This window comes from Lissotriton helveticus, chromosome 5_1 (assembly GCF_964261635.1).
Source record: "Lissotriton helveticus chromosome 5_1, aLisHel1.1, whole genome shotgun sequence".
Lineage (NCBI taxonomy): Eukaryota > Metazoa > Chordata > Amphibia > Caudata > Salamandridae > Lissotriton > Lissotriton helveticus.
This window is the reverse complement of record NC_136065.1, coordinates 1,117,875,771-1,117,897,443: the sequence shown is the minus strand read 5'-3', so window position 1 is coordinate 1,117,897,443 and position 21,673 is coordinate 1,117,875,771. Positions and strand designations below refer to the sequence as shown.

Below are 21,673 nucleotides of genomic sequence, written 5' to 3'. Positions count from 1 at the left end.
TCTCATTCTCCTGTCTCCCACCTGTCTCTCCCACTCCCATCCCTCATCCCTCGCCCTGATTCTTGTTCTTGTCTCTTCTTACTACTTCTCACCACCACCACTTATTATTTGCTCATGACCCTCCTGCGTGCCCACCTTCCTTTCTCCCATCCTTCACATGCGCCACCCTCTGCATTCACCCTTCTCTATTCCTCTTCCTATGCTCACATTCATCGCCGCTGATTCAGTTCATGCTTACCCATCCCCCTACTCGCATCGATCATTTTGCTCATCATTACCTTGCTTCATCCAACCGACAGCCTCAATCTAGAGATAATAAACGGACAGTCACCAGTGTCCCAAAGCCCCAAGGTAAGTTCCTTTTAATGATATTAGTGAGCTCCGCCTTGTGCAATCACCTTGGGAGATTGAAAGTAGTCTTAACAGCTGCAGCACATGTTGCCAGGGCTGCCATGGAATAGCTGCCAGTGCTCTTCTTTGTATAATAGTCACTTGCAATGTGCCTTCTCATCCAGTACTTGTGTTGTATTAGTGAAACTCAACAAGTTTTTTTTTCACTCAAGGTGAGTCAAAACATTGCGACTGTCAGTGTTTTTTGCTTAATTTAGTGCCATAGCAGGACAACTGGAATAGCAAATGCTGCGGTATATTCCGCATAATAATGGATTCGTCACATTTGTCACATAATCCATGATCTGCTGTATAATTTGCAAATGTTAACAAAAAATATTTTTTTCTAGCTTTAAAGGATCAAAAGTTGCTAAAAACAGTGTGAAATGCTGCTGCACAGTGGACGGCCATTCCCAAAGCTCGAAATGGTCACATTTCAGTTGCCTACTGCTGTATTTCTTTGTTAAAAGAGTACTAACGAGGATTAGTCTTTGCTAAAACAGTATTAAGGTGTAAAAATGATTATGTAATACTATCACAAAATGTGCCACACTACGTCACGTAATTTGTCTTTTCTTGCTGCATAATTTAGTCAACCCTGTGGCATATTTTTTTTCCCCCAGCCACATAGTTCCAGTGGCCCGCGCCATAAGTTACAAATAGTGTCACAATAGAATGAAAATAACACAAACCACTACTAAAAATCATCTTCTAATTATATACTAATTTTCACTTATTTCCTTTCAATGGCGAAATCCTTCACTCTGTTTCTGCCATAAAAAAAATGTTTTCATCTCTTAATTACTGTGTAACAGAAGCTTGCAGTCTTGATATAGTGTAGTGTCTCTGGTACCCCTTCTGTTTACACATGCAAATAAATGGATGCCATCCCCCGTGACCTCACCCCAGTTTGCAGGCACTTAAAGCAGCCTTAGGCATTTGTGTTATAAATGAAAGTTACAAAATTAGGGTTTGATAGGTGGCTGCAACCCTGTGTGATTTTCTTTCATTAAGAAAAAGAAAATTTCTTGTTTGTGAAAAGGGCCTGTGATGGCCCGTCCTCCATAAACGGGCCTGCTCTTATGCGTAGTGACAGGTCATTGTCTATGCTTTAGGAGTGATGTAGGAGCACGCCTGATTACTAGATCTGTTTTTTTCCTGTGATTGGGATGTGTGCAAGCGGGTGTCCGGACATGTCCACCTGGAATATTTGTGAAAGCAGATGTGATTTTTGAGGTACGCTTGAACCGTGCTAGGTGGTGCCTTGAAAGCATAGATGAGAATTTGGATATGTGCTTTCTGCTGTATGATGAGCCAGTGGAGCTCCTTCAAGACTGGTGTGATGTGATTGTGGCATGGGAGGTTCAGGCTTTTGCTGATCCCAACATAGAGAGTGTTCCTGTAGTCCAGCTTGCTTGTGACAAGAGTGTGTGTGGCGGTTTTCTGGGTGCTGATTGGGAGCAATTTGAAAATCTTCCTCCACATCTTCTGAGTATAGAAGAATGAGGCGATGACGGCATTGACTTGGGCAGTGATGTCATATTTGCTGTCAATGAGAAATCCAAGGTTCTTGGTGTGCTGTAAGTCCTAGCTCTGCTGGCCACTAAGTGTAGTCCCACAGTGAAGTGCTCTTCCTGATTTCTGTCTTGTCTGTGTTCACCTTCGGACAGTTGGTCTTCATCCAGTGGGCAATTTCAATCATGCACGCACTGAACTTGATCCGTTAGGTGGGTGTCTTGTCTGTGAGGGAGAGAATAAGTTGTGTGTCTTTGGCATAGAAGAGGGCATTGATGTTGTGGGAACGGATGATGCTGGGTAGAGTAATCTTGTATGCAAGTGGGTCAGGCTCCGGGAGAATCCTTGTTGAACTCTGCAGAATAGGTTGCGGGAATCTGAGGTGTACGATGCCAAGCTGATTGACTGTGTCCTTCTCGTCAGGAAGGAGCACATTCATCCGAGTGCATTCCCTTGGATTTGCATATTGTGTACATTTGATGGGGTGGGTGACTATGTCTAACACTGCAGATGAGGGCCACCATGCCTCTTCTGTCTAAAGTCATGTAGATACCATCCTTGGGGGAAATATGGGCAGTTTCCATGCTGTGGTTGGGTCTGAAACCAGACTGAGTGGTGTCAAGGAGTTGGTAGTCATTCAATGAGGTGTTTGTTGATGATTGTTTCTCTTCCATAATGTCTTTCCTAAAGTTCTCATGAGTCAAATATATTGGCCTGTAAAAGATAACCATGGCCCTAATAATATCACTCTCACAAAAAAATTCTGTTTGTCTGTCATGGGCACTATATATCCAATGGTTACTTCTGTCTTGAACAAACCTGTTCTCCTCTTACTAATATGTCTGCAACTCTTTAACCAGCTCCAAATTGGAAACCAAATCAGCCCTTCCAAAAATATCCAAGTCGGCCCCACACTGTAGGAGGATTCCATTAGAATGGAAAAAAGGGACACTGTTGACTCACAGCAGATCTTTTAACTCTAAAAGCAGCCATGTAGTCTGCAGTCCAGTGGGAAACTACCAGTGTGGCAGACTGGTCAGTCATGCCCTGTCTGTCACCTGTATTCAGGACTAGTTTGCACTATATAAAACCTTTTCATAAATAAAGTATTGAAACAATTGTACATATATGCATTCACAGCAAATTGACCAACGTCAAGTGCACATAATTAAAACATAAGTCACCTGCTGTTGGTCTTGTTCTTGATTAATTTTAACAATATGAATTAAAAAATTAAATAAATACACAAATATATATTTATTTAAACAATTGTATCCACTAATAAAATACATTTGAGATTTTATCTGTCAAAAATCATGGGGACATTTCATGTGCTGAGCACAATTTGTGCCTGATTTGTATTCAGGTTTCTGGTACATAAGAGGTTTCACCAAAAAGGGTATTAGTGGGTAACATCTTAACAGGGCTTTGATTAGTTGCTGATGATGTGAGTTTTTGATATTGATGTAACATTTGAAAGAAGGTACAACCTATTGGAAATTGCTCATTAGGTTTCTTTTAGTAGGAGAACCAGGCAAAAGCAATTTCCTTTGCATATGTACCCGGTTTCTCTACAGTGGTGGAGTTAAACCCACATGAAACCTAGTTGCCAGTCAAAGATGACACATTTCTGCAACACTGTAACAGTTATACCGAGTTGTCTGTTAGGAGTTTTCTGTTTTATACATTCTCAATGAACCCGGATTTAGATGCACCCTCAGTATGTGTGGATAAACATCAGATGGGCCTTGGTTTGATCTCGGGAATATTGTATGGTTCAGGGCATGTTCATTGATTTCGGCGAGGTGAAAAGCAAAAGGTGTATGTTGACAGGATATGAACCAAGAAGTAGGGGTAGGAATGTACTGCAGGTATGGTTGCTGACATTGGACAGCAGCCAAGTAGTGGCAGTCTACCTGCTGCTCCTCTCAGCCGCAGGGCCAGTCTGCCACTTCTATAAAAGGCAATTGTTGCAGCCTCTCCTTTTATAAAGTTTAAAAATAAATGGACGTTGCCTCTTTACACTGTCCTAGTATACAAGCAACTAAAGTAACATGCACAATTCTGAATTGAACTGCAATATAATATTAAGTCGGTAAGTCATATATATATCATGTCAGCACAACTGATCTACCATATTGCCTACTGTCCAGTAGGAATATCAGTCGTTAGCATGCATGCCTTTAGTATGCATGTCTTTATCACAAAGGTTTTACAACGTGTTGTATTACATTGTGGTTCTTTATCACCTAACTTAAAGTACACAAACATTAGAAATTTTAAAGCTATAGTTATTTTTTAAATTAATGATTTACGTATCACTTACGTACTTCTTTATTTCTGATTTGTAGCAAACCAAACTTAAGCTACAAAAACATAAGACATTCTAAAGTTACAGTTATCTGTTTAATTTAGCACCACTTTCAATTTACTATAACTCACATTTATACTTATGTACCACCTTCAAATTAATATAAATCCCTCACCTCCGTACACAGTCTTGTCAACCCAGTCGCCACACTACATTAACTATAACTTGCCTCTCCTGCATGAACTAGCTGTAATCTTGCATATTATATAATCTAGTGGACCTGAGACTATTGGATTAATAACAACACCTATAGCAATAGGTAGGGAAAAATATGTATACGTTTCTATATATTTTTAATAAATAATACGAAGTACATCTGTACCAAGCTACAAAATTGGGACCACACTGTAGGTCACTATTTTATATAAATAGTGTGCTGAAGAGTACTTTCTATTTTTTATATATTTAAATATGTATAAAAAATATATACTGTATGGTTCGCAACTGAACACTCTTCCAGTGTGCACAACTCCACTGTACACTACTGTACTTAATCTATTGCACTCTGTCCTGCTTTATGTACACTACTGTAATTTACGCTATTTCACTTCATGCCACCACACTGTATGTCTCTTCACTGTACTGAACAGCAGGCTATGCCACTACACTCTACCGCAATCCACTGTATGCTATTATATTTCCCAACAATTCATTCTACACCAGTCCACTAAATGCCACTCCACGGTAGGCCACTACAGTAAACGCCTCTATAGTTAACCGAATTCCACTGTATGACACTGTACTCTACCCTACTCCACTATATGCCACTCGACTGTAAGTCACTAGACTTAACACCACTAAATTAAACCTAGTCCAGTCAGCAACACTGCAGTATACGCTACTCCACTGTATGCCATTCCATTGTATGATTCTCCACTGTACTCTGCTGTACTAAATGCCATTATATTGAACCCCACTGCACATTATTTCACTGTACGCCACTTCACTGCATGCCATTACAATCTTCCACTGGACTGAAGTGCAGTATACACCTAGTCTCTAATGCGATAATAGAGTGCCCTGGGATTGTAACCCGCTGTCCACCGTTCCTTACGAAACTTAGCCCTTTAATAATCTGTATCATGGCCTAATCTCTCAAGGATGTTTTTTTATTTTATTTCAGGGTATAGTGTAAGTCCGGTGGGGTTAGCAGCCTGATAGGAGGCCTGTAACTCGCAAGAGAGGAGAGGAGCGATACACTTGCCCCATCTTTCTGGGAGCCAGGTGGCAGCCGTTGCTACTCTTTCAAAGTTAACAAAAAAAATAATCAGAGTCGTCCCCTTCCTGAAATTTCTGTAATACTGAGCTGGGGATGTTTGGGTGAATCCGTGCACTAGAGATAGTGTCTGTCAGGCATAGGATGGCGGAGTCTTGTATTTGTTGGTTAGTTTTTAGAAGGGCCCCCTGTTCTTTTAGGCCAGTCTGGAATGCTTCTCTCTCTTTTCTATCGCTAGTTGCAGGTGTCTTTGGCCCTCCACTAACTAAGTGCCCATGGTCTCCAGAGTGATGGGTTGGGTCATGAATGTCTTAAATGACTAATCCCTCTCTAACACCACTGTGGTCACTTGGTCATACAGGCCGCCCAGGCGGAAATGGGGTGTTACTGTTTTTTTAATTGTCAGAAGGAGAAGAGACCTGGGGAGGTTATAAAGAGGTAACACCAAGGAGTTGACAGTCTCAATTGGGCCAGTTCATTCACTGCACATCCGGAGCTGCCCTATCTCCTGCCACAAGGTCATGGTTCGGTCCTGTGGTTCTCTTTGCTTTCTCTTTGAGTCCCATCAGAAAAGGGGGGGGGTTGTATGCATCCCTCAGGATAAAACAAATAATAATCATGTTTGCTTGTCAGCAACAGGAGATATGTGCACCGTTACCATCAACCAGGGCAGGGATTTTGCAATTACCGTGAAAGTGGTGTTGGAATGACAGCTATTTGTGCCCCAACCGCCACCTGCCAAATGAGAAGAAATTATAGAATGGCAGAAGGAGTCTCACTGCCCTCTTCCTCTCCGGGTCAGTTTGACTGACTGACGTTGCCTCTAGGGGGAATCCTGTGTCGCTCAGCTGCTTCCTTTTGCTTGGCGTCTTCCAGCTGATTTTTGGGAACTCCTCCTGTTTCCTCGAGGACAAGCGTCTCTCATCTCTTATGTTGTCCGTCAGCTGGTTCACCTTGCTCGTCGCTCCGGCACTTGGTTCAGCATTCTCCTCTACCTCCTCTGTTTCCGGCACTCTACGCCCTCCTCCACGGGTTGATGCCTCTTGACGTGACCGTGTCACATCCCATGCTGTTCCTGGACCACTACCCACACTTTCCTTGTGCCTCACTCCGGGCACCGAACTGGGAATACCACCCGGGGAGGGTGCTGGATTACAGGTAGTCTGAGGGGAGCCATTGTCAGAAAGAGTAGATCACTTGTATAAGAAGTGGGAACAGTCCTGCACCACAGCCATCAGAAGTGGGGCCGTTAAAGGGCAAAAATCGGATGTGGTGGCCAGAACTATTCAACAGCAGTATCCCCCTCAAATGCAAGGTGACTGCTTAGGATGCTATATAGCAGAGCTGCAGTAGACATGGCACCACAGGCCAGCCGACAAGGCTTCCATGGTGAATACACAGGGGTTTAGTTATAAATGGTGCATTCAGGTACAATGGTATCAGGGCCCGGTGTATTAAGTGGCCAATTTCACTCAGGTTTGTGGCTGATTTTTTGTTACAAAAACAAGGGATTGGGGCCAGTCCCCTTGCTTGCCTTTGGGCCCAAAGCTCCCTTGATTGTGACACTGTACGTACAGTAGCAAACGTTAACTAATGGGGCAGCTGTTGGTACTATTGAGGAACAGTAGCCAGTGGGACAGCTCAACAACAGCTTGTGCTAGAGAAGCTGACATTGCCTCATTATTTCTGCTACCTAACTCAATATTTAGTTTTTCAGAGTTTTATAAAATGAGAAACACTATGCTCACCTGTTTATTCCCCATACGGGATTCCACATGATACACACACGCAGGTTACTACAGCATATGACAAGATACATCAATAAGTTGGATTCTAGATTTGAAAACCGTCCTCTTCTTGACTGGAATGGGTGCAGCTTATCTTTGGGTTAAAAATAGCACTGCAAAAAAAACTATCCTTCTTCCTTTATGTTGTAAAGGTGGAGCCTCTGATATCAGGAATATGGCCCGCCTTTCACATACCAGCTACATGCACCTTTTGCACTTTTTAAAATTAGTATGCAATGCTCCTCAATGGATTAAATTAGTCGTTATTCAAATACATCTGAAGTCAACTCTATACAGAAAAACCTTTAGAGGGCTACAATGCACAACAGACACAGAAAGACAATTTTAGTTTGTTCGCCGTTCTCTGTTAGTTCTATTAACCCCTCCCATGTTGGTGACAGAACCACTCCGTCACCAGCCACGGATGCGCTGTGCTGATGACGGAGCGGTTCCGTCATGGCCCGCTCGGCACGCCTGCCCTGGACGTTCTGTTGAGCGGGCGGGCCGTGACAGAACCGCTCCGTCATCAGCACAGCGCACCCGATGCTCGTGACGTAGCGGTTCCGTCACGAGCATGGGAGCACCGCGCGGCCCCTCCACCCCCCTAGCGCTGTGGCGGAATTGCCGCCGCAGCGAAGGGGTTAATATTTCAGGTGCTGTGTAGGCGTTTGAAATGTTTGTTTTTATTTTGCTAGTATTAAATGGTTCTTCATACTATGTGACTTTTTTGTTTACAGCTGCACAGCTATACTGTTTTATTCTTGTAATATTTATTCTTTGTGCCTAAGTCAATAAATATTCTTTTAATTACTGTTTATTTTATTTTGCAGCCATATTGCTCTTTACACCTCCATCTACAAGTCTCAGAGAACCCCTACACCTCGGGAAACATTGCCAGCCGGGATACAGCACCTGGCATCATTGTGGCATCAGGTATGGCTTTCTATTAAATGGCTATTTTTTTTTTGTGGAGTTTTATATAGCGCGAACTAGACCCGAACCGAATCAGGTATCAGAGCGCTTTACATAGCACAAGTTACGTTTTTTTTTTTTACATGAGGACACACTTTCATTTTTAGGCACGGGGAGATTAAGTGATTTGCCCAGAATCAAAGGAGGTTTTGGCGTCGTTACCGAGACTCGAACCCAGATCCCCAGGTCCGAGGTCGAGCGCCTTAGCCGTTAGGCCAGCTCCTCTCCCCTATGGCTATTGATTTTATCATTAACGAGAAATTGCTAAGTATGGCATTCACACCTCACATTAGAAAAGAAAATACTTGGAAATTCTCTCACAAGAAGTCTGTGTGAGTTTTATTCTCAGTAAAATAAGAAGAAACATGTAGCATATTTTGAGGAGCTAGGGGCCTGATTACGATCTTGGGGGATGGCATACCCCCTCACATTCTTAACGGATATCCAGTCCACCCTATTACGAGTTCCATAGGACCCAATGGGATTATAATTTGGAGGACGAGATATCCGTCACATTTGTGACGGAGTAGTCCTGTCTGCTAAGATCACAATCAGGGCCGGACTGGCCGTAGCGGGCACCGGCAATCCCCTGGTGCGCCGCACGGATGGGGGGCCAGTTTGGGGCCCCTGGGGACCGTTTTTGTTACAGGGCCGTTTTTGCAGCATAGCAATGAGAAAGTATAAATCTACCATGATGTCCCAATTCGGCTGCTTCGTGAGTATATCAGCATACAAACTCATGTTTTTGAGTAGGATCTACTTTAGAAACTTGGTTTGTTGAATTTAACAATTGAAACAAATGCTGTTCCAACAAGCATCACAGGCAGCGGCATCATTGTTCCTAGTTGCTGCTATCTATCTAATGGTAATTGCAATAAATAGGTCAACAATTACCCCTTTGGCTTGCAAGGAATGCCATTCCTCAATAAGACTATCATGAATATTCGATACGTTAAAAGGAATCTGCTTATTTAAAATACAATCCATATTTTCCCAACTACCATTCATCATGAATTGACTATAGTACAGTGAAAAACAAAAAACGAAAAAATCTGCCAACTTCCAGATTACATGACCAAATTGGATTCAGAAGCGTTTATTTTCTTTAAGGATCCTGGAGTTATAAAGCTTCTGTTAAGGAGAAAATCGAACGTCTTTATAATACTTGTTAAATACAAGGTGCTTAAGCATTTCCTCACAGTAATAAACCATATTTTGGTAGTCCAATGAACCCGAAGATACAATTACCAATTTAAATAAGATTTAGATTTGAAGATAGTATTTTCAGCGGGGGGAAGATTGTAATACATTTATGATGCTTTATTGAAAGCCACATTGTGATTCATCTGTGAAATGGTATCGAGTAGAGTAGACTGAAGGACAAAAACTCTTTACCTTATTCACGTTTTCATTTGTAATCGAACAGAATTAGGTTAGTATTAAGTAGTTTGTAATTTGGTGAATGAGCAAACACTATCATCATGAAAGAGTTGGTGGACTCAGTGATCGTACTTATCCTTCCATGTTTTCCATTAAATAGATTTTTTCCTAACTTTGATATATTCATTATAGGAGGTGGAAAATAACCTCTCTCGGATAAACCATCCCTAGTCAAAGGGGTAAGAATTTTGCTGGTGTTTTTAAGAATTGGTAGAGAGAATTTAGGAGGCTGCTAGTATAATGACAACATGTCTACAGGTTCTCTCAATTCAAATTTAGAAGTCATAAACCTGCACTTTTGAGAGAAGGGTAAGTCATACAATAAAAATTTAGATGAATGAATCCCATAATTTTCATTAGTCATTTTCAATTTAGAAAACACAATGCCAAGTTGCTTTTGGTTCCATAAAGATTTGTGCAGTAAAACATCAATTGTTAAAAAAAGATTTAGTCATATTAATGGGCCTCATTGATAAAATATAGAAATTAATAGAGACAAACCTCATCCTGACTGTTGTCTGTTTTACCCTATATATTTTCTGCTTTTTACAGGTAACATAGGCTCAGAACTGACCGAAAGTGACATCAGCATGTTTATTTCATCTGATGCTGGAAACAGTTGGAGGCAGGTAATAAAATACGGTTAATGAACTGAAAATACATGGTTCCATGTATACAATGTGCTTCATTTAGTTATGGTATTTTGTTTAAAGCCCTTAAAAATCTTTGAAATGTTGGTGGTCTGACAAGCAATTTATCGTGGGTTTCCACTTGAATTCAAATAGTTTGATGATGTGCTCTGCACAAGCTGCATTAAACTCTGAGTGCTATGTTAACAATACCATGCTATGACACCTGATTCTCAGGTCCCTGCACTTATGAAGAGCCCTTAATCGGGGATGTGCACAGTTCATACTTAACTCGGTTCATACCAAGTTTACCAAGCACCACGGTGACCACACTAAATAAAAGAAAAAGCAGCACTGGTTTGGGTTACTTTCAGGTTACTGCCTTTAGTACGAAGAGGCCTGCTGCTGTACACTGACCGTATTACATGCTGGCTACTACTTATAATAGTGCCTTGACGTCGTGCTGAAGTGGTGGTGCGTCATCACTCATGTGTGTGCGCCGCCGCGTAGAGTTTTAAAAAAGGGTACGCACGCTACCTCTGCTGCCACAGCCTTTCAGAACCGAATCTAGCCCAATCCGTGGCCCACCCACCGGTAACTCTGACTTCACTGAAGTCAATTTGGCATGGATTTATTATCAGCTCAGCAGCACTCTTCACCAGGGGACTCGATGGATTGTGAACACTGCAGTCCATTCTATTTTTGTGACGCATGACGTGCAGTCATTGATGTGTGTTGGCACTCAGGTGTAGACCCGGCCCTGATAAATTAGTGCTGGTGCTAAGTACCGGAAAGCACCGGCACTAATTAAGCACTGCTTAATACTTGATATATATCGTTTATTATTTCACCTGAAAAACATACTTGATGGCCCTATCCAGAACAATATATATTTGTACCCTAGCAAACTTGCATGAGTTTTAAAAGAGGACATAAAGCTATCTTGAAATTTCTAGATGTAGCGGGTATGAGGTTTCAAATGGTAACTCAGATGCTGATAGACAATATTGAAACCCTCTAATCTTCCCACACACTGTGTTCTAATGTTCTATAGTGGAATTGTTTGTGACATAATCTAGGTATTTTCTTGTAAGCACTGTCATGACGTGTTCTCCTACTGATATCTTGGTAGGTCTTACTTCTATATAAAAATTCTATTAATAATATGATTAAAAGAAGTTTTGAATAATCATAATAGTTACTAAGACATAAGTGTTCAGCTGAAAATGAAGTTTCTGGCTATATTTGCATGCTTTCTTTCTTTAGACATTTTTATTAGTCAAGAAAATGTTTTATTTGCCTTTCTACTGTTCTGCTTAGCTTCATTTGTCTTTGGTATAAAAGCCTGCATGAAGTAAGAGGACTTGAAAACGTAAAGTTAATATTGGATATTAATAACAGAGGCCATAATCCTCTGTTATGCAGAGCGTAGTATCACCAGAGATTGTGCATATATGTTATGTTGCTTGAGGAAAATAAAATCTTTTTTTCCAATTAGAAAAGTATAATGTATTTAAAATTAATATTTCACTTTTATTTAGTTCTATAACTATATATTTTTATTGAAAATTTGGGCATTTATGATGATGATTCTTCAACATTCCTTGCCTGTAGAATACTGCCCCCCTGCGAAGATCAACAGTGGGCTATAAAAAACAAATACCCAATTAGTTTATTTCATAGCATGAGGAAGTAAAGCTTTTTAAACAACTCATCAAATTGCTTCAAAACTCTAATAGAAAATCATGGACTTAATATGTATGGTGCTTGTTCTACCATATACATTCAGTTGTCTTAATTGGACAGCTAGTAAATTTAGATGGAATATACGACAAAAGCTATAGACTGTTTTTGTTAGCAATTACGCACATTTAAGTTAATGTAACAGTTTGTTTAGCATTTCAGATTGTTGTTCCTTTCATTGCCCTAAGAAAGCCAAATTATTTCCTCTGCGTATTGAAGAAATGATTTTGTGCTCCATGCAGAATTGCCCAAAAACTCATCAAGTGCATATTAAATTAGACACAAAGCTTGACCCACAATGTGAAGAGGCAAACCCAACTGAGAAGCACTCCATTTTGTTGCAGCAATCACATAAGATCTAAAAAACAAATCTGAACAGAGCACAGTCAGACCCCTGACCTTCTGGGCAGGATACTGCTCTCCCAGCACGCAGCTCCACCATGAGTGCCTTTGCTCCTAGCTGTGCCGCTGACAGCTGTTTGAGGCCCCTGTGCCTCGCTCCGCTCCTGACTCTTCTTTTAGCCTGCTTCCTCTGTTCCTCGGTTTGCCTGTTTCCCTTTATTTTCCGTGTATTTTACTTGTTTCCTGTACCTACCTTATCTTCTTTACCCCTTTCTTTTTTAGTTTCTTTTTTTTTCTTTTTTATGCGTTGTTTTTCTCTCACCGCTGCTGCCCCTGCAGCCCTTCCTGGGCTCTCTTGCCTCCCAGCTGTCTCGCCCTTCCCCGGCCACTGCGCATTAGGGTGAGCAAGACCCCTGACCTTCTGGTCAGGATACTGCTCTTCCAGCGCATAGCTGCACTGTGAGTGCCTCAGCCCCTAGCAGCCACTGACCACTGTTCGAGGCCCCTGTGCCTCGCTCCACTCCTGTCTCTCCTTTTAGACTGCTTCCTCTGTCCCACTGTTAGCCTGTTTCCCTTTATTTTTCCTTTGTTTGACCTGTTTCCTGTACCTGCCATTTCTCCTTTTCTTTCTGCTCTGCCTCTTTCTTTTTATTCTCTTTTTATTTTTCCTTTTTTTGCACTGTTTTTCTCCCACTTCTGCTGCCCCCATTGCCCCTCCCACTCCCTTTGCTCCCGCTCCCACCTCCCAGCAGTCCTGCCCTCCCCCGGACCCCTACTTAATGGTGGCTGCTGCACATTAGGGCATACAAGACCCCTGACCTTCTGGTCAGGACACTGCTCTCCTAGTGCACAGCTCCACTGAGAATGCCTCTGCCCCTAGTGCTGCTACTGACCACAGTTCGAGGCCCCTGTACTTCACTCCTGTCTCTCTTTTTAGCCTGCTTCCTCTGTTCCTTGGTTTTCATGGTTTACATTTATTTTTCCTCTGTTTTACCTGTATTCTGTAGCTGCTATTTCTCCTTTTCCATCTCCTTTTCCCCCTTTCTTATTTAGTCTCTTTTTATTTTTCCTTTTTTTGCGCTGTTTTTCTCGTGCTGCAACTGCCCCCGTGGCTCCTCCCCCATGTATTCCCGCTTCCCAACTGTCCTGCCTTCCCTGACCCCTACTTAATGGCAGGCACTCCACATTATGGCGAGCAAGATCTCTGACATTCTGGTCAGGATACTGCTCTCCCAGTGTGCAGCTCCTCCGTGAGTGCCTCTGCCATTAGCGCTGCTGTTGACCACTGTCCGAGGCCCCTGTGCCTCACTCCGCTCCTGTCTCTTCTTTTAGCCTGCTTCCTTTGTTCGACTCTTCCTCAGTTCGCCTGTTTTCCTTTATTTTTCCTCTGTTTTCACTGTTTCCTGTACCTGCCCTTTCTCTTTTTCTTCCTCCCTTTTCTTTACCCCTTTCCTTTTCAGTCTCTTTTTATTTTCCCTTTTTTGCGCTGTTTTGTGTCTGCTGCTGCTGTCCTGTGGCCCCTTTCCCTTCCACGTGCTCCCGCTCCTGCCTTCCAGCTGTACTGCCCTCCCCCGACCCCTACTTAATGGCAGCCGGCCAAAGGCAAGCCCATCTACGCCTGACCACGAGCAGCGCCAGTTACCCTCGTCCTATGACCCGCCAATGCCACGCCCCTCGACTCTTTATGCACTCATGTGCCAGCATGAACAACAACTGCAAGCTCTTTTCACCTATCAACACCCACGGACCCATCACCTCCTGACACTGCCACCACTCCTTCTCCTTCGCTAAGACCCAGGAGCCACCTCCATCCTCCAGCAACAATTCCATCACACCCCAAACCCTGCAATGCATCCTCCTCATAGACTGCTCCGTCCACAGACTTGCAGCGGAAATCTGGGACCTCCTCGACAGCACCACCCGACGTCGCCTTCATTACCAAAATCTGGACGAACACCCCCTCAGGACCTGACATCACGATCACCATCCCCGTAGGCTAAAAGATCACCCGGAAGGACTGCCCCAACCACCCCGGAGGAGGCATCGCCATCTCTCACAAGTCCAACCTCCAACTGAGCACCTACACCGACGGGCCCACAGACCTGATGGAACAGCTCCACTTCAAGATACAGATCAACCCACCACCACCCTCCGAGGCACCCTCATCTACAAACCCCTCGCACTCTGCGCACCGTTCTCTGACTCCATTACCAACTTCATCACCCGGCAAGCCATCACCTCCACTGACTACACCTTCCTGGGAGACCTCAACTTCCACCTCGACAACCTCCAAGACCGCAACTCTACCTCCCTCCTGGATAACCTCCTCAACATTGGGCTCAAACAGATTGTATCAGAACCCTCACACTCAGCAGTACACACCCTCGACACCATCTTCACAGCACGAAGCTCCATCACCTTCAGCCACACATCGGAACTTCCATGGACGGACTATCGATGCGTCCAATTCACCTTCAAAACAAACATCACCCGCAAACATACACACACCAGCCCTAGCGCAGGAATTGGAACATGATCTCCTACGGCCAGCTCACTGCCTCCTTCAGCAGCTCTGCTCCAACCACCTCGGATGCTGACCCAACCACCGCCGCCTGTACCCTACACAACTGAGCCAACAACATTTCCCCTCATGAAAACTTCCAACCCACACACTAAGAGAGCCAGCTGATTCTCCACTGAAATCTGAGAATCTAGACGAACCTACCGGCATCTCCAAAAGTTATGGAGGAACTCCAAAATCACAGCAGGCCTCGACAACTTAAAAGCAGCCACCGCTGTCCACCAAAAGCTCATCAGATAGTCAAGGAAAAAAGTTCTCCCAGACAGAATCTCCACCCACGCACACAACAGCAAGGAACTCTTGGGCTTCATCAAAGAGTTTGCCCACCCCAACAGTGAGGCAACCGTCATCCCACCCTCCCAGGACCCCTGCGATAGACTCAGCACCTTCTTCCATCACAAAATCAAGACCATATATGGCATTTATTGCAAATTTGACGACAACAACCTACATGCGAATCCTAAACCTACCGCTCCCTACACCTCACAGCCAACACTTGACAGCAAGACCGCCATCACCATTTGAGGCACCCTGAAGATAATGAAGTCAACCCACTCCGGGACCCCCACCGACCCATGCCCCCTCCACATCCACCACAGAGCCACAGGCATCATCATCCCTAAGCTTTGACGAATCATCAACCGATCCATTCTAGACGACTGGAAGCACACCAAGATCAACTCTCTCCTTATAAAACCCCTAGCGGACCCCACTGACCTAGAAGAATGTCAGACCAATCTCAATACTCCTGTACTAAGCAAAACTAGTTGAAAAGCCTTCAACAGTCAGCATACCTCCTTCATAGAAGGACACAGCACCCTCGACTCCTCCCAATCAGGCTTCAGAAAGAACCACAATACTGAAACGGCCCTTCTCGCGTGACAGATGACATCCGCTCCCTCCTCAACTGGGGAAAGACTGTGGCCCTCATCCTCCTGGACCTCTCTGCAACCTTCGACACAGTCTCACACCGCACCCTAGCCCACAGACTCAACTATGCAGGAATCCAGAACAAGATCCTTAACTGGATCAGCTCACTCCTCTCTGGCAGAATGCAGCGGGTCAGACTCCCACCCTTCCTCTCAGATCTCACACTGACCACCTGCGGAGTCCACCAAGCCTCACACTGTTCAACGTCTACATGGCCTCGCTTGCACCCATCGTCAGAGCCCACAGACTCAACATTGTATTGTGTGCAGATGACACCCAACTCATCTTCTCCCAACATCCCTCAACACAACTTTCAAGAATGAATGGAAGCAGTCACCAGGTGGATGAAGAACAGCTGCCTACAAATAAACATGAACAAAACGGAAGTACTCATCATGGGCCCACACCCCAATGCCTGGAATGACACCTGGTGGCCCCCTGCCTTTGGGAACCCCCCCTTCCCCACCAACCACGCACGCAACCTCAGCATCATCCTGGACTCCAAACTCAAAATGGACTGCCAAATCAAAGCTGTCACTTTCTCCTCTTTCCACAGGCTCACTCTCCTACGAAAGACCTTCAACTGGATTCCCCTCAAGCACAGGAAAACCATCACCCATGCCTTAATCAGCAGAAGACTAGACTACAGCAATGCACTCTATGCCCGGATCAACAAAAACGTCACCTGCAAACTCCAAAATGTCCAGAACGCCGCCGCCAGACTAGTCCTCAACTTACTGAACCACTGCCACATCACCCAACACCTGCATACACTACACTGGCTCCCAGTCAAGAAGAGAATCACCATCAAACTTCTCACCCATGCCCAGAAAGCCCTCCACAACACCAGACCCTCTGACATGAACCACCGCCTCTCGTTCCACGCACCCCAAAGATCCCTCCGCTCAGCCCAGTTCTACCTAGCAACGGTGCCGCACATCAAGATGACCAGAACAGGAGGTCATTCCTTTTTCTTTCTTGCGGCCAAGGTATGGAACAACCTCCCTCACCATCTCCTACAGACACCAACACTCTCCAAGTTCTTGAAGGACCTCACGACCTGGCTCTTCGATTAATCACAGTGAACATCTAGGAGCTGCGCCTCCCGCTACAGTGCCTGACAACCCTTTTCAGGTGAGTAGTTGCACACAACCCCTGATTGATTGATTGATTGATTGCCTGAGTCAGGAGTGGTTCATACATTAGATCTCAACCAGGAGCCCTTGGACAGCCTGTGCTACTTGTCAGCTAAGGTTTGAAAAAATTAACCTTGAGACTAAGCTATCTCAGTGAATTCCGCCCTCCTCCACACTGTAATAGTAATTGGTTATAAAAAAAAATATATGATTCTTTCAAACAAGTTCTTCACCACATAACCACACCAATTCTCTTCCAGGGAATTGTCATTAAACTCCTCCTTTATTGTATAAATGGTAAAGTCTATTATTTTGTAGTCATTGTCTAAGCAGCTACTCAGTCCTTATTGTAGCACAAGTCCATATTGAATTGATAAATATTCAAAAGGGCACATTTAATCATTTTCTTCTCCTCACCTTCATGCTGTATTTGATGTTGACACAGTGACCCTTCTTTGAAGGTCTCTGCGATTTCTGGTAAAAACGTGTTCCTATTTACCATATGAGATTCCCAAGCTCGCGTTGCATTGAGTAGAAAGGCTACACCACAATGGTTCTTAACCTGTGGTCCAAGGACTTCTAGGTGTCTGCGAGGCCTACTCAGCGGGTCTGTGACTGTGTTACGAAATTAAATAATATGAATACATTAGAATTAATAATGTATATACAAATAAAGAAGCAAATATATACAAATAAAGAAGCAAAATTGAGCATTTCACTAAAAAGTTCGTTTTTTGACAGTTAATTGTAAATCAAAATATTTCTTTATCTGAGCATTTGGTTGGTGAATAGTTGATTTTGTATTTTTGTATACTGTTTGTAAGATCAAATTGTAGAAATTGCTTAGGCCGCGGATCCCCAACTGCCAGTAATGACTCAGTGGGAGTCGCAGGATTCCAATAATGGTTCAGTGGAGGTCCACAAAAGTCAAAATGTTAAGAACTGCTGCTATAGCACAATAACCCAAAAAAATGTTTATGCTCAAATGCTAAAATAAATTTTTGTGCTGTTGGTGCTGTCGATAAACCATGCCCCCAAAGGACTACATAATGATTCTGTGCAATATCGATGCAATGATCAGAGAATTGTGGGTATAAAACCTGATTTATATAGATTATCAATAAGCTACCAGATCTTGAGGTGTTTTTCTTCATAGGCTATAGAGGCTTTTATTCTTTAGGCATTATTAGTGTCCTGATGATGATCCCCATGATTATATAGTGGGATCGAAACGCCGTCGACTTCTCTGTGCACCATATACAAAAAACGTATACTATGTGTTATATAGCTGTAATGGTGCCAATAGAATTTCTGTTATAAATATCAACCACAGGAATCTGTAGCTTTTTGCCTAAAAGCCCTGCTCTGTTTGTGATTTTCTTCACCATGCCAATTTGTATGTGTTAGGGTATAGGCTTGTGCCCCACTACGAAGAACTGTTGAAGGAATTTTGTTTCTTATTATTTCTACCTAGTAAAAGATTGCGACCTCTGTCCGGCTGGACATGTCATAACGAATATAGTATCGATTGTGTCTATATTGATTGCTGTGTGAATATTTCTTGTGCATGGGATCACTGCACTGTTGTTTTCAAAAATATGTTCTCCGAGGTCCTGTGCTGACTCGTTTGGGCACCCTTGTTGACCTTTAAACTTAAATATGAGCAACTGCATAAAATTAGTAGCAGTTAATTCACTCTGCTAATGGTGCAAAAACCATTGTGTACTTAGAATCCTATTGCTGCTAGGTACTAATATTAGAGTACACCCATGTAATGTTTGTGGTTGGGAGAGATGGCTGAAGGATCTCGGTGCTTTGCTTTTATTTTATAGTGATAAATATTACATAAAAGATAGCTAGAGTAGGAACTTCCCCACTGCGGCTTATGTGTATTTTTCCTCCCCTGACCCTCAATTAACTATTAACGGAAAACTAGCGGGTGGTCTAGCAATATTGGTCTTTGCAAAATCTCATTTGGGGGTCATTCAAGTGGATACTGTGATATCTTTTTTATGGATTTAAATTATGTTTTTTTAGTACGGTGAAACAGATGGTTGTTTTTGTTTAAATTCGCCAGAGTTAAAACAGAAACTAGCTGTAGTTAAAAACCTGAATGATGTCCTGTGTGGCAAGAAAATAATGCATATTGACCTGGGTCGTCTACTAACGGGGATTTTATTTTAAATCTCACTTACAGTGACCTACAGGGCGCTTTCAGGACAACAAGGCCAAAGGGCAGATGGCATAGGAATTTACCTACTGAATGTCCTACACGTTTTGAATATGAAAACTCTGAATGTCTGTTTTCATGTTGACCACCCTCACTCATTTGTCTCCCTTGACATAATTGGAAAGGAATTTGTTTTTTAAATCTTTCATAAGTTGATAAGTAAATATTCCCTGCGTGAGTTCCACCTATACATGCTTATTAGAATCACTGGATACGACAAACGCTGTTGGATACCCTTTGAGTTTCCAGCAGTTGAGAAGAATAAAATGGGGGACCACTTTACCCCTTCAGCATAAAAAATGAAGAGCTTCTCAAGTCGAGAGTATGTCCTTCTTTTATAATGCATCTTCGGAGATGTAACAAGATGTGGCGTTTGGCACCAGTAATTGTACTGGTTCGAGGATTACAGCATGGCCAATGATCGGGTGCTAAGTTATTTATACCTGAACGTGGGGCTTAGAAGTTAAACCTGACCAGAACATTACACAGGGTACAATCTTCACCTAATATTTCAAGAAACATTTTTATAATCCTGTCCCTGTGCAAAAGATATATATAAATACCCTTTTTGAGAACCTAAATGAGTCGATAGAGAAAAACAGTTCCTCGAATTAGAAAGTAGCTATAAATTAAGTGATTCCAGTCAAAATTGGCTCTAATTTGATAGCATAGACGCTCAACAAAACAGAACAAGCTCAAGTGCAATAGTGCTATCACTGCAGCAGGATATTACTACCCTCTATTAGCTGAGTTGCCAATCAGGAATTACCACCTTGTATAGATACAAAGAAGAATTTACAAGAGAGAATCGTAGCTGATGATGGGGTGACATGGGAGGATATACTGGTGTAATCAGTTGCAGCGGAGTAGATTGTGCTCGAAGGCTTTATGGGCTACCTTCGAAATTGATTACATTTGATCTCCCTCTATAGTCCCTTAGTCTACATTCACTGAAGGAGTGCTGTATAGGTTAATTGTTTCAGATAAAACACAGGAAGAGCTCCATGTGTGTTGTGATTATCAGGTCACAGTCCTATATAATGTTGAGAACGGTGAGCAGCCAAAATATCGACCTACAATATATCAAAGTAATAATATCGAAGGGACAGAATATAGACGGTAAGTAATGTCGATATTTTTAATATCGAAGGGAAAGAATATCAAAGGTAAGTAATATCGAAGTTAGTAATATCGATGTTACTAATATCGATATTTATATGATTTTTATATATATTATGTATTTAATATGTATGTGTTATATATTTTTTAATGTTATTTTAAGTTAAAATTGTATTTTAGTAACCTAGCGGGTTGTGGGTTTATAGGGGAATAGGGTGGGAAGTAATTTAATTATATTAAATTAATGATTAATTTTTATGAATTATAAATTAATTGTAATTAATTTTTTGTGTGTAAGTTCTGTAGCGGGTTGTGGTTTATAGGGGAATAGGGTGGGAAGTAATTTAGATGTAATTAAGTACTAATTTTTTTTATTAATTGGTATTGCTGATTATATTATTGTTAATTAATTTTTATTAATTAGTAATTAATTTTTAATAATTAATTAATTGTTAAGTGTATTATTTTATTATTGGAGTGTGTTGTGCAGTTATAGGGAAATAGTGTGTAAAGTAATTGATATGTAATTAAGTAATTATTAAAGTTATAGTTAGGTATTGATAATTAATTTATTTGGATATTAATTGGTAATTATTGAAAAGTATAATTTTTGGGTTATGAACAATAATTTATTGTTTAATCATTAATTGGTAATTAAATATGACTAAATATTATGTATTGGTATTTTTATGTAATATATTAATAAGAAATTATTAATTGGCAATTGATGTTTAATAATCTAATATTTTTGGTATAACAATATTTTATTGTTCAATGTTTATTATTTGGTAACTAATATGTATTGATTAATATTAATTGGTATTTATTATTAATTTATTGTTAATTAATTATTTATTGGTAATTATGTTTTTAATAATTATTTATTGGTATTTGTAAATAGTTTAGATTTATTTAATAATTAATTTATTAAGTAGTTATTTTTACCCCTATGCTATCCAACACTTTCCCTACTGTTGCACTCTCTGGATTGGGAATAGTAATTTTTACCCCTATGCTATCCAACATTTTCCCTTCTGTTGCACTCTCTGGAGTTGGAATAGTAATTTTTACCCCTACGCTATCCAACACTTTCCCTACTGTTGCACTCTCTGGAGTTGGAATAGTAATGTTTACCCCTACGCTATCCAACACTTTCCCTACTGTTGCACTCTCTGGAGTTGGAATGGTCATTTTTACCACTACGCTATCCAACACTTTCCCTACTGTTGCACTCTCTGGAGTGGGAATAGTAATTTTTACACCTACGCTATC

The 21,673-nt window shown here is 41.9% G+C and overlaps 1 protein-coding gene across 1 annotated transcript in view; it reads left to right on the top strand.

The window, feature by feature from the left end:
- LOC144752596 (VPS10 domain-containing receptor SorCS1-like) overlaps positions 1–21,673 on the top strand; it is a 1,975,184-nt gene that overhangs the window by 1,258,398 nt on the left and 695,113 nt on the right. The window contains exons 11-12 of the mRNA XM_078640477.1: positions 8,110–8,212; positions 10,244–10,320. Coding sequence (XP_078496603.1) covers positions 8,110–8,212; positions 10,244–10,320 — 180 coding nt within the window. The remainder of the gene's footprint in view (positions 1–8,109; positions 8,213–10,243; positions 10,321–21,673) is intronic.